The sequence below is a fragment of the Dipodomys merriami genome, unplaced genomic scaffold, assembly GCF_024711535.1.
Source record: "Dipodomys merriami isolate MVZ:Mamm:240054 unplaced genomic scaffold, mDipMer1.0.p SCAF_3, whole genome shotgun sequence".
NCBI classification, from domain to species: domain Eukaryota; kingdom Metazoa; phylum Chordata; class Mammalia; order Rodentia; family Heteromyidae; genus Dipodomys; species Dipodomys merriami.
In genome coordinates this window covers 29,158,128-29,177,644 of record NW_027204492.1, presented here as the reverse complement: position 1 = coordinate 29,177,644, position 19,517 = coordinate 29,158,128, and the positions used below count along the sequence as shown (strand labels likewise).

At 43.7% G+C, this 19,517-nt stretch overlaps 1 protein-coding gene across 2 annotated transcripts in view; it reads left to right on the top strand.

The window, feature by feature from the left end:
- Nucleotides 1–2,983: 2,983 nt before the first annotated feature.
- The window catches only part of Dock11 (dedicator of cytokinesis 11), a 198,225-nt gene continuing 181,691 nt past the window's right edge, over nt 2,984–19,517 (top strand). For both annotated transcript variants that reach the window (XM_070039850.1, XM_070039849.1), the window contains exon 1: nt 2,984–3,209. In XM_070039850.1, the coding sequence (XP_069895951.1) occupies nt 3,108–3,209 (102 nt within the window). In that variant the 5' untranslated portion in view covers nt 2,984–3,107. The remainder of the gene's footprint in view (nt 3,210–19,517) is intronic.

Sequence of the window (19,517 nt, the reverse complement as noted above, 5' to 3'; positions counted from 1 at the left end):
CGGTAGTCCTGGGACTTGAGCTTAGGGCCTGGGCACTGTTCCCGAGCTTCTTTTTGTTGTTGTTGTTGGTCACGGGGCTTGAACTTAGGGCCTGGGTGCTGTCCCTGAGTTCTTTCAGAAAAGGCTAGTGCTACCACTTTGAACCACAGTGCTCCACTTCCAATTTTTCTGGTGGTTAATTGGAGATAAGAGTATCACAGGGCTGGGAAGGTGGTTCAGTGGTAGACTGCTTGCTTTGCATGCATGAGGCCCTGGGTTCCATTCCTTAGCACCACATAAGCAGGAAAAAAAAGCCGGAAGTGGCGCTGTGGCTCAAGTGGTAGAGTGCTAGCCTTGAGCTGAAGAGCTGAGGGACAGCGCCCAGGCCCAGAGTTCAGGCCCCACGACTGGACCCCCCCCCAAAAAAAAGTCTCGCAGACTTTCCTGCCAGAGCTGGTTTTGAACTGTGATCCTCAAATCTCAGCCTCCTGAGTAGCTAGGATTATACATATAAACCACTGGTGTCTGGCCACCGTGGGATTTTTTTTTTGTCAGTTGTAGAGCTTCAACTCAGGGCCTGGGCTCTGTTCCTTAGGTCTTTTTTTATTCAAGGCTACAGCTTCACTTCTGGTTTTCTGGTGGTTAATTGTAGATAAAAGTCTGACAGACTTTACTGTTGGGCTGGGGCTGGCTTTGAACAGCAATCCTCAGATCTCAGCCTCCTGAGTAGTTAGGATTACAGGTGTTAGCCACCAGCACCCAGCTTCCCATTTCTTTTTATCAACATGGGAAAACTTTCCCAGGATTAATCTCCATCTGCAGTTCGGCATCTTTTCCCCAAATATTGTGCCCCTGCATTGTACTTAAAGCAGCAAAACTGGGTTTTATTATTATTATTATTGTGAAAATACTGTAAATTTCTTATCAAGCATTGTTGCTTCCTCCTTTATTTCCCCTTCCCATCCCTTCCCATCTCCCCCCCCATCCCCTCACTCCGGCCAAAGTTGTAAAGTTCGGATTTCAACATAATGACTTGTACATCTCATTGTTGCAATGGGTCCACCTGTATCCCTTTTTAAATGATTTGTTTTTTCCCTTCCCCTCCACAAATTATACCAACATCAAATACAATGAAAGCAGAATCAACTCCAAATGGATCAAAGACCTCAGAGTCAAAGCAGACACTCTGAAAACATTACAGGATGGAATAGGAGAAACACTAGGTCTTCTTGGCACAGGCCGAAATTTTGTTAATACAGACCCAGAAACACAACAAATCAAAGAAAGTTTGGACAAATGGGATTGCATGAAATTGCAGAGCATCTGCATGGCAAAGGACATAGCTAGCAAGATCAATAGAAAGCCCACGGATTGGGAGAAGATCTACACTAGCCATACAACGGACAAGGGACTCATATCTAAAATATACCTGGAACTCAAAAAAATTAAATCCCCCAACAACAAATCTGGGTTCTATTAGCAAGAAAAAGTGTTATGGCTGTTCTGGAGATCACTAAAATTACTAGCTAGCCACACAGGCATCTGGGAACAGAGGACATGAATTTGTGCTGATCTACTTGTTTGCAACAATGAACACATTAGACACATACACAGTGCAAAGCCATTTGTGATGCCATACCTCTGTTTTAGAGGACATGTAGTCCCAGGCACTGTAGGACCTTCCATCTGTGCTTTATCAGGACTAATGTGCTAGCTACAGGATAAGCTTGCTGCTAAGAGACTTGGTCCTGGATGGGTCCACAGAAACCATCAAGCAGGCCCTTGTTTCCATAACAACATCTCCTGGGTAGGTAGGACTGTTTGCCCTTTGAAGTTGGGAGAAGTGGAGAAAATGCCATATGGGCAGGGATAGGAACTCTTTCAGAAGGGCTGCTCAGTTCATCAGAGTATGGGGCATTTTCAAATTCTCAACTAATGAGGTCACCAGATAGACAACTGTGAGGCTTGTGAAGCCTTTCATTTTGTACTTAGGGTTTGACAGGGTGGCTGATAGTTACAGATTTCCAACTTTATTTCTTAAGCATGCATGTTACACACTTAGTCCCACGTTGTTTGATTTTTGGAAAAACAGTTTCTTGGAAGTTGAAGAGGATAAAGAAAGGAGTATGAAACAGAGAGGGAGAAGGCGTGGCAGGACACACATGAAAAGCTTGAAGATTGCGAAGTCCTCCAAAGACCAGGCTGGGATGGTCCCCGTGGCAGGGTACTCCATTCATTCTCTACTACCCACCACTCCCCCCCTAATCTGGGCGCTGGAGCCACCAGGATAAGTCACTCTCCCAGACATATTGCCTTACTAGGGTCATCCAAGAGACAAGAAAACTATGTGGGTGGTTGGGGGACCTTAGGCGATCTTCCTTGCCCAGAAAACCTGCTCTACCTCCATCCACAGTGTCAACTATGATCCAACCCAGCAGAACATGCAATGGGCCACTGCTCCAGGCTGTTTCCCACCTCCTGGCTGCCTGGGCCCTGGGGGATTGCTGGGTGGAGGCCTTGAGACTCTGCCAACCCTCTGATGGGGCTCTAGAACCTCTGCACTGGGAGAGGAACCTTTGGGTAGGGCACGCCTAAAGGTCTCAGAGACATTTCATTATCACCCCCCCTCCCCGCCCCCAACCCTTCCTCCCTCCCTCCCTCCACACTTGAAAAACACAGAAAGGAGCACCCTCCTTTCCCTCCCGGATGAGGCTGCACCACCAACACCAACTGCGGGCGGAGCTCGAGTGGTTGCCACTTCCCCTCCTTCTTCCCTCGTGACCCTCGCCCCCACCACCACCAGTTCGGCCTCTCCTTCCAGACACACCCTCTTTCTTAAGCTAGCGAGCCGGGCTGTCCAGAGGAGGGAGCTGCCGCAACCCGCTTGTGGGGCAAGAAGCGGCTCGAGCAAAGCCAGGAGCGTGCAAAGGAGGGGCGGGGGGCGGAGCCGCAGGCGGGGGGCGGAGCCTTGGGGGCCGCTTCGCCGCGGGGCTGCGATGTGGCCGGCCAGCCGGCGGGTAAACACCGTAAGCAGCTGCGCTCGCGGTCGCAGTCGCCCCGACCCGGGGCATTGAGTGCGTCTGTCCGTCTGTCCGATTGCCCACGGGGACCTGACCTCTGTCGATACCATGGCCGAAGTGCGCAAATTCACCAAACGACTCAGCAAGCCCGGTACAGCCGCTGAGCTCCGGCAGAGCGTGTCGGAGGCCGTAAGGAGTTCCGTGGTGCTGGTGAGTGACCTAAGGATGGGGGGACACGCTCGGGCTGGGAGCCACGCGGTGGCTTCCCGCGCGCGGGGCCCTGGGCAGGGAGCGAGGCTAGGGCGTCCGCCCCGTGCCCTGTGAGCTCTCTTTCTTCGCTCCAGTAAGTTTTGCATTGGCGGTTCCGTACCGGGGTCCGAATCCCAGCAGCGCCCGCTGACAGCGCGTAGGAACCGGCGTGCGCCCGGCTGGAAGCTGGCGGTAGAGAGCGGGCTTCCACCCTGGGCGGGGGCAAGGGCAGAAGCTCCGGAGCGCACCTCGCGCCGCCCTGGACCTGCCACAAAGAGCTGGGAACAAAATCCCCATCCTCTCCTCCCGGCACCTGAGACGGCCGAGGCGGAAGGATGCGAAGATCCCTTGGCACATCCACACCCGCGTGCGCACACACAGATACACGGTGAATACACACACGCGCGCGCGCGCGCGCACACACACACACACACACACACACGCACACACACAAAAAGAACCCCACCCAGAAAGCCCGGGGCGCCCAAGCTTTGGCGGGCGGTGAGAACAGAGGAAGCACAACGACTTCCTCCTGCTACTGGAGAGAAGAGAGGGTGGTAATGAGTGGTGAAAAGGGGTGTTACTACCACCACGGAGCTCGGGATTTGTGAACAACTAGGTTCTGGCTCAGTATCTGACCGCGAGGTGGCTAGCTTCGGAGGCGAGGGTGTCCCTAGAGAGTCAGTAGAGAAGAGATTGGGGGAAATCAGGGCGTGCCGCTCCAAGGATGAAGGACCTGGATGCACACGGCTCGGGGCTGGAGGTGCCTACTAGGCGCCAAGGCGGGGGGATGGGATTGAAGACCGCGCAGACCCCCTGGGAGCCCTCCCAGGGCACCCTCAGCCTCCTTCTGATTGCCTGAATCGCCTGACTCTAGAGGGAACACGAGGTGCTAACGGGCTCTTGCCCCTTCTTTTATTTGCAAGCGCGTATTGCCAATTATCTGGACTAGTGAACAAACCCTGAATAAGCCTTGAGACCAGTTAATTAGCGTGTAGTTTTGTTACTTGTTCAGGGAGGGGGGGGGATTTTTGTTTTGTTTTGTTTTTCTCTCCACTTCCTCTGTTCTTCATGGTGTCATTTGCTGTATTTAAATCCCACCATTTGAAAAGAATTTTTGTTAAGACATATTGTCCTGGGGAGAGACCTTCACAGCTATTCCTTGTAATTTTTCTGTTGATCTTGTAGAATCAGCAATAAAACCAACATTAAAGGGAGGCCACGGGCCTGATCCCAACCGTGGAAAAGTTGACATTTAGTAGGAGTGCTGGAGGAGGATCAAAGGTAAAATATGTACCTTTGAGATAAAAATCTGATCCCTAATAGCTACAACTGTGCAAAGCCAAGTGACTTTAAAGAAATCTCTTTATCATGGATGGACCCTTGAAAGTTTAATCCTGCTGTTTAGTGAAGCTAAGCCCAGACCTTTAATGTTGTTTTAATGGATTTGGCTTATTGTAGATTTCACTCTGATTTTGAACAGAGGACCTGTTGAAATTAGATAGGAGCCTTGCTTGTCATCACAACCAGTTTAAGAGAAGGAAGCCAAGCTGTGTGCATGCCATTTATACTCAGCTCTCATTTTTGGTGATTAATAACAAGTGATTCAATCTGCTTAGCACACGGAACACTTTCCTAAATGGGAAGAAAGCCTTTCTTGGGCAGAAGTTGCTAGCCCTCTAGTACAATCCCATGAAGGAGTGGACAGATGACAGCCAGTGAATAAATGGAGCACAGCAAACCTCCACTGGGATTTGACCAACATTTGACCTGTCACCCCCAGCAGCAAAATGTCAACATGCTTTCCCAGATTTTGGGGTTTAAAAAAGAATTCAAGAATGATGTCCAGCACAGGTGCAATGGCTCTTTCCTTAGCCACAGATTATGTGGTAAAGCTGGAAAAACTGTTAGTGAGAGGAGGCTCTCTTCAATGTTACCAGCCAGTGGACAGTTTCCTTATCAGCCTCACTAACCTGGGACCAAGACCACTAATTTGTAACATTTCTACCAAACAATGCAGAAGCCTGCTATTTATTCATTATTCTAGTATGTGATCCACATGGACATTTTGAGAGTGAGACAAACAGATTGGAGTAATTTAAATCTATATCTGTTGGGTCGCTGCTCTGTGCAAGACTGGCTCCTAGATGCCTTATAATTATAAAAGGAATGAAGATAACATTTCTTCATTTGTTTTCATGTATTTTATTGGGGTTGGCCCAGTATGTGTTTGTTCATTGAACATCTTCAGTAATGCTATTTGCAAGCAGTTCAGTCAATTAGGAAATAAGGAAACAGCCATAAATGTTGTCTATCCTCTTAAATCCATCCAGAGCCAGCCCCTCTCTCTCTCCTGCTGTCCCCCCTTCCCCCTCCTTGATTTTCTAACACAAAGAGCTATTAACTAGAATTAGTAAAGCCATGGATGGCTGGAGAGCAAGATGACAGTGTTGCAGCTGCCACCATAACTTCTGGTTCTTCTCTGATTTAAGTCTCAAGTGTTTATGAAGGGACAGCTGAAGTAGGATTTACACTTGCTGCTGTAAACCTGAGATAGTAATATTAGAGCTTCAACATGAGTAAGGGTCATTATCACAGCAGGTCAAGCCTTCCTCCACTGTAACTCCATAGAACTTGGAAAGCCTACCAAGCTGAACAAATACACAGTATTTCCTGTTTAGGTTTTTTCTTTTTATACAATTGCACCCTTGTTGGCATGTTGGAAACATCATTCAATTTTGCTCACTGCTCAAAAAATTCAGAAGGCCTGGGCTATATATAGCATGCCATTGTGTATTCTAACCCTCATTCAGTTATTAGTACTTCCACGAATCTATTAACAACATAATGAAGCAGACAGAGGAGGAGAGACTGTTTCATTGCTGTGTGTTCCTGTAAGTTCAGCATTTTTATGAAGGGCAATTTTAACCTAGGGAAAGGGATAATTACAGAATCTCTATTGACTTGGATTTCTCAAGAGGAATGGGGAGGGGCAGCATTATAACCTGAGTGTATATTTGGTCAGTAGAAGCATACATACAGATACACTGTACATACAGACACACTTAAAATGTACAGTGTTAATGTGTCCTGTTACACTTCAGGATATAGTTCTTTGTGCCTCAAGGGAAACAAAGGCATCTGATAAACCCACTGTATTCTGGCCCCTTCAAGTAAGTGTTTAGCTTTTGCAGCCACTAATCAGGAAAGAGTTGCTAGATATTACCATTTATAGCCCCTTGAGGCAGGGTGTAATGCATGCAGGTTTTCTAGCTGGCATTGGGGGAATTTTAGATAATGACCTGATGAAGGAGCCCTTCAGAGCTAAGGAAGGCTGAAAAGGGTCTGCAGCTAGCTGTTGACTTCTGCCACTGGACACACAACTACCTTAACACAGAATGTTCATTATGCTGTCATGTAGGGAAGCACTGCAAATACAGCTGCTCTGCTCCCCTCCTCCTCCTTCCTAGGGGAATTTGTGAGAAATACTGACTACAGAACAAAATCCACAATTCCATCTATAAGGAGGTGAGAACGTCTACTGTGGAATAGGCCATTTTCTACTTGGACTATCCTTCCTCTACTGTTGAGCCTCACCCCCAGCCCAACTTGGTCTTTTTTTTTTTTGCCAGTCCTGGGGCTTGACCTCTGGATCAGAGTTTCTTTTTTAGTCAAGGCCAGCACTAGAACCACAGCACCACTTGCAACTTTTTCTGAGTAGTTTATTGGAGACGAGTGTCATGGACTTTCCTGCCTGGGCTGGCTTCCAACCTCAATCTTCAGATCTCAGTCTCCTGAGTAGCTAGGATTACAGGTATAAGACACCTATGCTCAGCCCAACTTGGGCTTCTTGATTAAGACTTTCCATTTTAAAGGCTTAATTTAGCACACAATGACCTGACACTGAGGAAAATTAGCCAGAGTGCTGGCACCTGAACATAAACCTTTTTTTTTTTTTTGTCGGTTGTGCTGTTTGAACTCAGGGCCTGGATACTGTCCCTGAGCTTTTTTGCTAAAGGCTAGCACTCTTACCACTTTGAGCCACAGCTCCACTTCCAGTTTTCTGGTGATTAAGTGGAGATAAGAATCTCAAAGACTTTCCTGCCTGGGCTGACTTTCAACTGCAATCCTTAGATCTCAGCCTCCTGAGTAACTAGGATTACAGGCATGAGCCATCAGCACCCAGCAGAACATAAACTTTTGTCTCATTATTCCCATTGGCCTCTCTAGATTGGAAGGGCCCTGAATAAGCTACCCCATGAGAATCTGTTCAAGAGACCTGATGCTCTTTGCTGTGAAACCAGAAGGGCCTTCTCACTGAAGCCTCATTTACTCAGGCAGTCAAGAGTAGAATTTGTTTTCTTTCTTTCTTTCTTTCTTTCTTTCTTTCTTTCTTTCTTTCTTTCTTTCTTTCTTTCTTTCTTTCTTTCTTTCTTTCTTTCTTTTTTTTTTGGGTCCGGTCGTGGGGCCTGAACTCTGGACCTGGGGGCTGTCCCTCAGCTATTCAGCTCAAGGCTAGCGCTCTATCACTTGAGCCACAACACCACTTCCGGCTTTTTTCTTTTTGCTTATGTGGTGCTGAGGAATCAAACCCAGGGCCTCAGGCATGCAAGGCAAGCGCTCTACCACTGAGCCACCTTCCCAGCCCTAGAATTTGTTTTCTATCACTGAAGTATGAGAAAGCTTCCCTGGATTGAATTTTTTGTATTCTAATCAGTATGCCTTTTTAAAACCCAAATTGCTTTATTAATAAGTGCATATGTATTATGGAAAGCTCGAAAAATGCAAAGAACCAAATCACCACCTTATTACTGAGAAGGAATTCTAATATCTTAATGTATGTATTCCAAGATCCTTCTTGTTTCTCCCTCTGTGTGTGTATGCACACACAAAAGTATACTAACTGAAATATATACAAACTTTAAGTTTTAAAATCGGTTTACTTTTTGCCTGTCCTGGGGCTTGAACCCAAGGCCTGGGTGCTGTCCTTGAGCTTGCTTGCTTGCTTGCTTGCTTGCTTTCTTTCTTTCTTTCTTTCTTTCTTTCTTTCTTTCTTTCTTTCTTTCTTTCTTTCTTTCTTTCTTTCTTTCTTTCTTTCTTGCTCAAGGCTAGCACTCTTCCTCTTGAGGAGGAAAGCTCTGTTTGCAGCTATCAATTTATTTTTTATTTTTATCAGTATCTATGGACATATCTTTGTCAGAAAATATAAATTTGCATAATTATGCTTAATAAGATTGTCAGCAGTTCCATTATAGGCTTAATATAGGGAAATCCTCCTTTAGTGTTGTATGTTTTGATAGTTTCTTGTTTATGCTATTATAAACACGAGCTATTTAATTCCTTAGCTACTGGCCACATGTGACTATTTACCTCTAAAAATAACTAAATTGCATCTGATCAAGTTCATCTGGTCAATAGCCACATGTGGCTTAGTGGCTATCATATTAAATAGTGCAGATCTAGAGCATTTCTGTCACCATATAAAATTCTCTGGGAAAGCACTAGTCTAACCATCAGTTGAAGGAATATCTTTAAGAAAACATTTTTTTTGTCAGTTGTGGGGCTTGAACTCTGGGCCTGGGTCCTTCAGGTCTTCAGCTCAAGGCTAGCACTCTATCACTTGAGCCACAGGGCCACTTCCAGTTTTCTGGTGGTTTATTGGAGATGTCTCATGACATTCCTGCCTGGACTGGCTTTGAACCATGATCAGATCTTAGTCTCCTGAGTAGCTAGGATTACAGGCGTGAACCGCCAGTGCCCAGCTGAGAAAACATTTTCAAACTTGCTAGATTGTCCCTTTTACTGTTGAAAATTCCTGATGGACCTGGACAAATGATGTTAAGTGAAGTAAGTCAAGCTCAGAGAGACAAAGGACACATGTTTTCTCTCCTATGTGGATGTTAGATCTAAATTATATATAGTCATATGCACATATACATAAATATATTAACTAAAGTATGGTATATGCAGTGGACTATTTCAACTCCTCTGAACAACTCACAGCTTAACAAAATGAATACCAGGAAGCTAGAACATATTTTTTAAGGGGGGTCAAGAGAGGAATGCACACAATTGGAGAGCGGAAGGGTGGGTGGATGCAGTCATAATATTCAATGTACATATGGGAAAATGGAACTAGGTAAATTGAGAGGATGGGTGGGGCTGTGAGAGATGGGGAGAATAATGAAAGGGGTGACACTGATCAAGATGCATTGTACTAAAACCTGACATTTAATTGAAACCCCTGTGTACAGTTACTTGAGGATAGTAATTTTTTTTAAATGGTGTATTTGAAATGAAGTTTTACTGTGAAAAAAAAAAGAAAGAAAACAAAATTCCTCTTAGGGCTGGGAGTGGTGTAGATCATAGAATACCAGCCTATCATGTATGAGGCCCTGGGTTGATTTCTCTTAACATAGCATTAAAGTGTTCTGCAGAAAGTTGTTTAAAGGACTCCTGGATAAAGCAGGAGAGTATGAGGGTATTTATTTCTCCTCTCTCATTCCAACACTGGTTAAATATTTTTTGTTAGCTTTTTTTGGTTAATTTTTTAACCTTTGTAATCTGACAGGACATAAAATGGTACAGCGCTGTTCTCTTTTATTACTATTGAAGCTGAACAGTTTTTCATGTGTCAATTGACTCTTTTATTACTATTGAAGCTGAACAGTTTTTCATGTGTCAATGGACTATTCATATTTCTTCTCTTGAAAACCAGTGAACTTTCTTAGACTCATTTCCTTGTTTCGATTCTTGCAATAACGGTCTCCACCCCTGACGATTCTGTTTTGCTAACTCAGGGGTGGAGCCAGGCATCTATATTCTTAAAAACCAGCTCTAGTGATTGTGATTTGCACAAAACCAATGAGCTAGATCACGTCTCTACTCATGGCTGGAATGTCCCCTAGACACATCTCTTACAAATATCTTTTAAGAGGGCTGCATTTGAAAACATCGTTGAGCTGAAATTTACTGTCTTGTCTGTAAGTTTCCCCATGGGCTGAGTCTAGCTCTACTGTTTGGAGACACATAGACAGTTTGCTTCCTCTTTTCACATGACAACCTCTCTAATATTTAGACACAGTCACCATATTCATTCTTCACAAGGCCAAAGAGCCCTTATTGCTGTCCTTCATTCTTCATGTAACTTGTTTTTAAGATTCTTTACATCATGGTCATCCTGTTTGGGCTCTTTCCCAGGTTTTGAGTGTCTTACTCAAAATGTCAGAGGCAAGGTACAAGCTCAAAGGTTAGGTCTGGCCTTAGATCCCACGTCGGTTATCTCCTTGGGTTGAACTGAGGCAACTAACCTGGTCTCATTTTCCTTACCTATGAAATGATATAACTATTACTGCCTCCTTTGTGGAATTGTGGGAAGTAAAGAAGGTAGCATGTGAAAAGTGTCTGATGTTTAAACAGGTCATAAAGGTTAAAAAAATGACAAGAGTAGAAAAAAAAACAGCATTCTGGAAGGCTCTACCCCAGAATGTTTCTTAATATTTTAAACATGAGCCAAGAAGTGAGAGACTCTTCATCTTTATTCCAGAGCTTCATGCATATGCACTAGAAGTGTATTGTGGTAAATACCCACAAGTACAATAATGTGTGTGATGTTTTCAGTGTTGGAAGAGAGCTTAGAGTCCAGGAAACTAGTTAAAATATATTGTCCAGGGAAGAGATAAGGAGGCTTTAATTGAGGCGGTGAGAATAGAGATGGAGGGGAAAGATGTGAGATCTTTCATTGATAAAATCAATAGGATTTGGTGATTCTTGAAGGGGCAGAGATGGAAAAGAAGGAGGAGTAAAGAAGAGGAGGTGGAAATGATTTTGAGGCTTAGCAGCTCGGTTAAACAGGAGGAAATGTGTTTGGTGATAAGAGAAGGGAAAAGAAAATGAACAACTGTCTATTTGAAAGAGTTGTTAGGGCCAAGCCAGGTTCCAAGTGGGCAAAGAACATTGGAGGGGAGGGCTAAGCATATAAGGCTCGGTTTTGGCAGAAGGCTAAGGTTCTTGAGGGCAGCAAGAAAAAGTGTTTCAAATGAGATCAGGAAGGGGAGGAAGGGCCAGGAAAGAGTCATGGCTGCTGGGTGGAAGGAGCTCAGATTGTAGGCAAGATTAACTGTTAGAAGAGGTTGGCACCTTTGGGGGTGATTAGGAAGTGGGAGGCATGGAATGCAGGAATAATCTGGAAGCTGGCCCTACACTTCCAGTTACAATGGGAAGGTACTTTCCCCCTCCAGCAGATCTTGCTCTGCCTGTTGCCCTAGTGGAGTGTGAGGCTGGGGGGCTGACTGGAGAGGCCAATGAAACAGTCCCTGCCCTTAAGCGAGTCACAAGGCAGAAAGGATGATTAGGTAAATGCAAGAACTGACATAGAGAAGATAGAAGGCAGATAGGATAGGAGAGTTTCTGCTCTTCACTTGGTCAGTTACATCATCCCCACCTCCCCTTCTTTGTGATTCTTCCTGGTATTAACAAGGTTAAGCTAATGTATAGTAACAAACAGTGTTAACCTCTATAGATTTATATTGATGACAACCTCCCCCTCTCCCCAGTTTATGGGACAGGGGAGAGCTAATGGTGAGAAGTTCATACAGTAAAGAGTGGTTGCTAACTTCCAAATTTCCATGCTCTCCTTCAGAAAATACCCTTGCTTTTGTTGTTGTTGTTATCACTCAGTGTGGAGGAATATTTTGCCCACACTATTTTGCCTTTTTCTGAGATACAGAAGAAATGTCAGCAAGGCATGTTGAAAATTTATTAGTTTGATTTTTGAAAAAAATGGCAAGCCAGAAACCAGGGAAGGAGATGGAGCTTGAATGGTTTCTGGTTTCTGTAGATCCTAAGAATACATTTCACATTAGGATTTAGATCTCTCAGATTCCTGCAGCTTGTCAGGAGTTCAGAGGAGTCTTGGGTAACATTGGTCTGTCATTTCTATCAGCCTACAGCCAAATGCCTTTTTGATTCTTCGCAGAGCCCCACCCTGGAGGCTCCCAGAACACTAACTCAGTAGGGCAAAGGGACAGTGTCAGCTGCCATTGCCTTTAAGCACATACTTATTAGGACCTAGCGGTTAAGAACATGGGCTCTGGAAGCCACATTTTAGTACACTGGCTTACTAGGTGGCTGATATTTGGCCAGTTCGACCTTCCTGGGTCTTAGTGATCACTCATGGGCAGGAAAGTCTGTGAGACTCTTCAGCAAAAATCAGAAGTGGAGCTGTGCTTCGAATGATAAAGCACTAGCCTTGAGCAAAAAAACTGAGGGACCATACCAAGGCCCTAAGTTTAAGCCCCAGGAATGGTACCAAACGAATCATTTTTGGTAGTAGTAGGGTGAGATCATGGCCTTGTACTTGCTAGACTGGCACTTCACCACTTGAGCCATACCTCCAGCCCTTTAAAAATCTACTGGAAGCATGAGTTCTTGTGGAAATATGTAAAGCTTAAATAACACCTACGAAATTAATGTCTTTTTTTTTTTTGCTGTACTAGAGATCAGACCTACTGACTCACACTTGCTAAGTATGTGCTCTACCACTGAGCACCCATAGATCTAACATTTTTTCACTTGAACTCTTCTGGTTTTGCACTATCTGGATAGATTCTACTGAAGTGGTGTGTGTACAGGTTCTAGCAAATCCAGCTACATGCGCTTTCCTTTTTGTCTGTGTACCACCTTGCACAATCATGCCCAAATTTGCTTTTAATGATTTCCATTGATTCTTTTCCACTTTATTTTTGTTGTGTATAGAGTTTATCCTTCATGTCTTTCTTGACAGTTTATGTTGAATTGTATATATTTCAAGCTTCTGAGCAGTGTTAGAAGGTATTCTGCTGCTTCAGTTTTCCCATAAAATGGCTTTCATTAATGACTTGAAGATATATATAATATTATAAAATATATATTATCTATATTTATATCTAAACACAAATATATGTGTATATATGTATATATATACATATATATGTGTATACACACACACACACACACACACACACACACACATACACACACACACACACACACACACACACATATGTTTTTCCTGGTCCTGTGGAATAAACTCTGGGCCTGGGTGCTATTCCTGAGATTTTGTGCTGTTGACTTGAAGATATTTTACTGGATGAGGTTGAAGTAAGAAATCAAATGCTTTTCCAACTAAGATAGAAAGTATTTCAAGTGTCACAGTGAAGCATGTCAAAAGGATGTGGGATTTATTTGAATGAAATGTGATTTTTTTCTTTTTGTGCCAGTCCTTGGTGCAGTCCCTGAGCTTCTGTGGTTAAGACTAGAATGCTACTATTTTGAGCCATGATTCTACTTCTGGCTTTTTTTTGGGGGGGGGTAGTTACTTGGAGATAAGATTCTCATGGGTTTTTCTGCCCAGGCTGGCTTTGAACCATGGTCCTTAGATCTCAGCCTCCTGAGTAGCTAAGGATTATAGGAAGGAGCCATCAGTGCATGGCCAGAGTGAGATGTTTTTAAATGATAACAAGGCTTGTGTTTTCATAGCTCCTATCTTAAGAGAAGTAAAAAAATGCTGTTAAACTGTGATCTCATGTCAGTGCATCACTGGTAAACACATATCACTTTGTCATCACCCCTTTCTGAAAAAGAATAAATGGAGTACCGTCTTTCAGCAAGGCAGGCCATAGGCCATACATACCTGCTAAGTGACAGTACAGGTATTGAATGCCAGGTGTCTTGATTCCTTCAGAGTAATCACATAAGAGACCACTAGGGAGTACCAGGTTCCACAAGAAATCAGGTAGAGGGAAAGTTTGTTTTCCTGTGTGGTTTTGGTGATAAACTATGGGAAATAGTATTTATTTTTAAACAAATATAGCCATCGTTAGTGGAAAGTAGAAAATAAGAACAACCAAATAAGAAAAAAAACAATGTTCATACTGAGAAAAGTGAGCAAGGTTATTATAGATTTTTTTCTCTTCCCAAATTGAGTTTAAGGATTTTGAGAACTATTTGCACTACCATGATCTTGCCTTTTATGCTATTTGAATAATGGATTGCAAAAATCTCTAGCACTTTGGCTTTGCAGAGCTACCTGTGATCATTTTCATAGAACTGCTTTTGTAGTATTTTAAAAAATAGGTTAGCTCTGTCCAAAAAGTTATATATATACATATATATATGTATATATATATATATATATATATATATGAATGTGTACACACACACACACACACACACACACACACACATATCCCTTTTATATTAGCAGTTTAGATTTCCCACTTGAGAGATGGCTAGCTTTACACCTTTCGGGGCCTGCTGTCACAGTGTTCACATGTGAATAGAAGTGTTGTTTAGCCTGGGCAGGATATTTTCATAGGTTAACAAGTTTCCAATGCTTCAGTGCACTGAATGGTTTCCTGGGGACCTGAAGGAGGGAACACCACCTTCTAAGAGTCTACCTTACCACCAAGAAATGACTTACATTCAAGAAGGCTCTGAATGAACTGTTGCATAAATGGAACTAAATCATTATTTAAAAGCTCACAGGGGCCAAATTTGTGTCCAGTGGAGTGTTTATGATATGCTCTATTACTTGTGAAGCAAAGAAGGTTCTCCCTGTTAACTTGACCCTGGGGATACCTGCTCCTTCACTACTGGTGACTAATGTGACTGCTTGAAGAAGGAATTGTTCTCTATCCCTTCCAGTCTGGAAGAATTCTAACCAAGAGCTGAAGAGAATTCTCTAAGGCCCTTTGCTTCTATCTGTACTAACAAACCCACCTACCTCTTTCCCTCTCTCTTTCCCTCTCTCCCATCTCTCCCCCTGCCTCCCTCCCTGGCTCTCCCTGGCTCCCTCTGGCACTTGCTCTCTGGCTCTGTCCTTCCTGTCCTTCCCTTCCGCTCTCTCTATCTCCCCCCCCCCCTCCAGTTGTTATCAGGAGCTGCTGTGATGTCCAATGGAAGCTCAGCACTGCCTTGGATTAGAAACAGTTACATCCCTGCCTCTATGTTCCTGCCCTATCCATATCTATGCCCTGTTTTTGTTTTCCAGATAGAAAACTAAATGAATTTTAGTTTTATTGCTGACCTTCCTGAAAAGGGTTGCCTTCCCCTCAGCATGACCTTATAACAGCTTGAGGTCAACACAGTGGATTTTGGACTCAATGAGTATATCTGTTTAGAGACTGCAGAGGAGGCACACTGCCCTTTTGAGTAACGGTGTTGAGGACTGGATCCATCCTGTATTTGTTTCCTATTGTTTGTGTAGCAAATTGTCACAAACTTAGTGTCTTTCAAAGTACATCTTGATTATAGTTCTAAAAGTCAAATGTTTAACATCGAGTTTACTGGGCTCAAGGCTGAAGTCTCTCTGGAAGCCCTAATAGAAAACCCATTACTTTTCCTCCTTTTCTGACTTCTCTACAATACCAGCATTCCTTGGCTCATGGTCCCTGCTTTCATCCTAGCTGGCAATGGCTTGCTGATCCCTCTCTCTTGTTATATTACTAACTCTGCTTCTATCCTCACATCCCTTTCTCTGAATCCGACTACTCCCTCTTTCATTTATAAGAAAATTTTCTTTTGTTTTTGTGGTGCCTAGGAATTGAACTCAGGTTTGCTCACATACTAAGAAAGTGACCTGATATAACAGCCACTTTATTCAAAGAACCCTTAAGATACTAGTCATCATAATTGGGATAATATCTTCATCTCAATTTTATTTTGGTGGTTATGGGTCTTGAACTCTGAGCCTGGGCTCTGTCCCTGAGCTCTTCAGCTCAAGGCTAGTGCTCTACCACTTGAGCCATAGCGCCACTTCCAGTTTTCTGGTGGTTAATTGGAGATAAGAGACTTAGACTTTCCTGCCAGGTCTGGCTTTCAACTGTGATCCTCAGATCCCAGCCTCCTGAGTAGCTAGGATTATAGGCGTGAGCCTAGGCGTGAGTCCTAGGGCTTAAACTCCTATGCTCCAGTCTAGTGCTCTGATACTTGAGCCACAGTTCAAGTTTCTGGCATTTTGATGGTTAATTGAAGATAACAGTCTCACATACTTTACTGCCCAGGCTGGCTTTGGACTGCGATCCTCAGATCTCAGCCTCCCTGAGTGGCTAGAATTATAGGTATGAGCCACCAGTGCTCGGTTTGGGGAATAATTTTTGAGCCTGCCACAGGAAGAACATCACCAGTGTTTGAGCAACAATGGGATCCTGGTGGTCAGATGGATTCCCAACATGGATCCTGACATTATGTTGAAGCAAGGACAGGGATCTGACAGACTGGCAAACTGTGCGCCAGGTGCAGAAGTCTTCAAAGTTCCAGTGAGGAAACACAATCCCCTTTGGAGAATTTTGGCTGAAAGAAAGCTAGACAGGTTTGCAGTCTGCCATTTCAATTTGGATGTTTTCTTAAATTCTTCATAATTAAAATTTTTCCCTATTGAGGGCTCCCTAAGTCTGGAGATCTTATAGTGAGTACTACTTTCAGACTTAAAGTGTTTCAGGATAAAAGCTGGCCAGACACATCACAGGCATCTAGCCAGCTTAAACCTATGGAATTTTCCACCCTCCGCTAAATAAAAGAGTGAAGAGGTAGGGGTGTGTTGGTGTGTGTGTGTGTGTGTGTGTGTGTGTGTGTGTGTGTGTGTGTGTGTCTGTGTCTGTGTGTCTGTGTGTGTCTGTGTGTGTCTGTGTCTGTGTGTGTGTGTCTGTATAGGTGTGTATGGACGAGTGTTCCAAAGAGACAGAGATGGTTTCATGCCACCAAAAATAACTGTGTGGCTGACAAGTCTCAAGATGTCTCTCAAATGTCCTCTGTAAGAGATGCTTCCCCCAAGCTGAAGATCAGGTTAGAGGAGGCACAGCCCTCCTGCATTTTCAAGGTAATCGCAGGACCCCTTCCCAGAAATAGTGGAGAAAACACATGGTTGGAGAAGGCAGAGGGGAAGACTGGAAAATCTCTCTGTCTTCCTTCCTGTTGGCTTCATGATGATTTCAGTTGAGAGACAAAATGAAACTTCCTGTCTTCACCAAGTACAGGCACTGCCATCTTAAGAGAGCTGCATTATACTATAAAGGCTGATCATTTTTGCACCAGCCCTCTTCATGCTGCCTGGTATAATATCCAAGCTGATGGCACTAAGCCTCACTGCCCTAAAGAAGCACTTTAACATAGACATCCATTGCATTTTCTCTTTTCATATGTATTCCAATTGGCCACAGCCTTATTTCTCTCAGGCCCAACCCATCTTTTTACTGGCCTTTGGGTAACTGATCTAGCTATAAACACATTGAAATGCATTATGTAAAAGGCTGAAACAAAAAAATCTGTAGAGGGGCTGGGAAGGTGGCTCAGTGGTAGAGTGCTTGCCTTGCATGCATAAGGCCCTGGGTTCGATTCCTCAGCACCACATAAGCAAAAATAAAAAGAGCCGGAAGTGGCGCTGTGGCTCAAGTGGTAGAGCGCTAGCCTTGAGGTGAAGAGCTGAGGGACAGCGCCCAGGCCCAGAGTTCAGGCCCCATGACTGGACCAAAAAAAAAAATCTGTAGAGACAAAATATGTCTCAACTATCTTCACTTTCTCCTATCCCATCACTGTTCAAGAGGAAAACAGCTCCAATTCTCCTTATAAGCTAACTAAAAAATTCTGATGTTTTCAATGGAATTATATTAGATTTTTCTCTGTTTGTATAGAGAGTAATGTAGTAATTTTTAAGGATGAGAGAAGATTAACTTTAGGTTAAGGCTTGTTTAGAAATCCATACTTGTTTTCTCTAAATTATGGGTTCTTTTCCTTTACCCTGGCTTATTTTGTTTTGTTTAGCTGATTTAGTAATCTCTGCTTCGTGTTCTTTTTTTCCTGCTGGCCCTCAGATAAAGTCCGTAGCTCATGAGTAGCATGCTTTGTAACACAGTGGGCCTGAATCCCTGAGCCTGCTCCACAGCAGAAGAACTAGAAAGCAATATCTTGGAGTGTGAACTACAGGGAGAGGAAGGTATGTTGAGCTAAGCAAGATAGCTCCGTTGGCTGAGGAAAAAGATATTTTCATTCGGATCACGCTAAAAATTCTAAGGGAAATGCTTTACAAAGTGTTGCTTGAATAGAAAGAGAATCTGTTTCCACTGGCTTCTTTATATACTGGGGCTTACACTCACAACCTTGAGCTCTCACTTGACTTGCTCGCTCATGCCTGACACTCTACCCCCTCCTAGTCATGACTCCAGCCTAGCATTTTGCTAATTAACTTGCTGATGGAGTCTTTCAGACTTTTCTGCCTGGGCTGGGTTTGAACCTCTATTCTTCAGTGTCAGCTTCCTGAGTAGCTAGGATTACAGGCATGAGGTACTGGTACCCTGCGCAGTGACATGTTTTTTAATTATTAAATAGTTGTACAGAGGTTATAATTCCATATGTCAGATTATGAGCACAGTGCATTTTGATCAATATCATCCCTTCCATCATTCTCTCTCATCATTCCCTGCTTCCATCCCTGCCTCCAAGTTCAATTTTTTACATAATGTACATTGAATACAATGACTGCCTTTGCTCACCCTTCCTCCCTCCATTTGTTTCCCTCCTTTTGCCCTGACTCCTCCAACATTATTTTTGGGTGTGGGTCCTGGGGCTTGAACTCAGGGTCTGAGCTTCTTTTGCTAAAGGCTAGCATTCAACCACTTGCGCCACAGCTCTTGTTGCAGGTTTTTTGTTGTTGTTGTTGGTACTTTGTGAGAGAAAAATCTCATGGACTTTCTTGCCCCAGGCTGGCTTCCCATAACCATCCTCAGAACTCAGCCTCCTAAGTAGCTAGGATTACAAGTGACCAGTAGCTCCCCTGACTTCTTTTTAATGGATTAAATCTATTTAGGGCAAGGTAATTGGGATTGTGGAAGAAGGCAACACAAGGGCTTCATGTGAGAGAACTGAATGATTTTTGCATTACAATAGATCAAGAGACAAAAGATCAGAATATTAACAATATTTAATGACAGTAGAAGTATATTTTTAGACCCAGACAGCTATTAACCCCTTAGCCATTATACTAGGTAAATTGAATGGCATTGTCTGAAGAGCAAGGAGTGAGGAGACATTTATTCAGGTCCAGAGGCAGTACACACTGTCAACCTTTATAATTCAAGATCTCAATTCCATCGGTTAAGGAATGTAGAGGACTGTAGTTGTAGAACCAATTGAAGGTGTGGGATTGGTGGTAGAACACTTGGCTGTTCAAATTCTAGTACCACCACACACAAAAATTACACCTTTAGCTGAGTGCTGTGACTTACACCTATAATC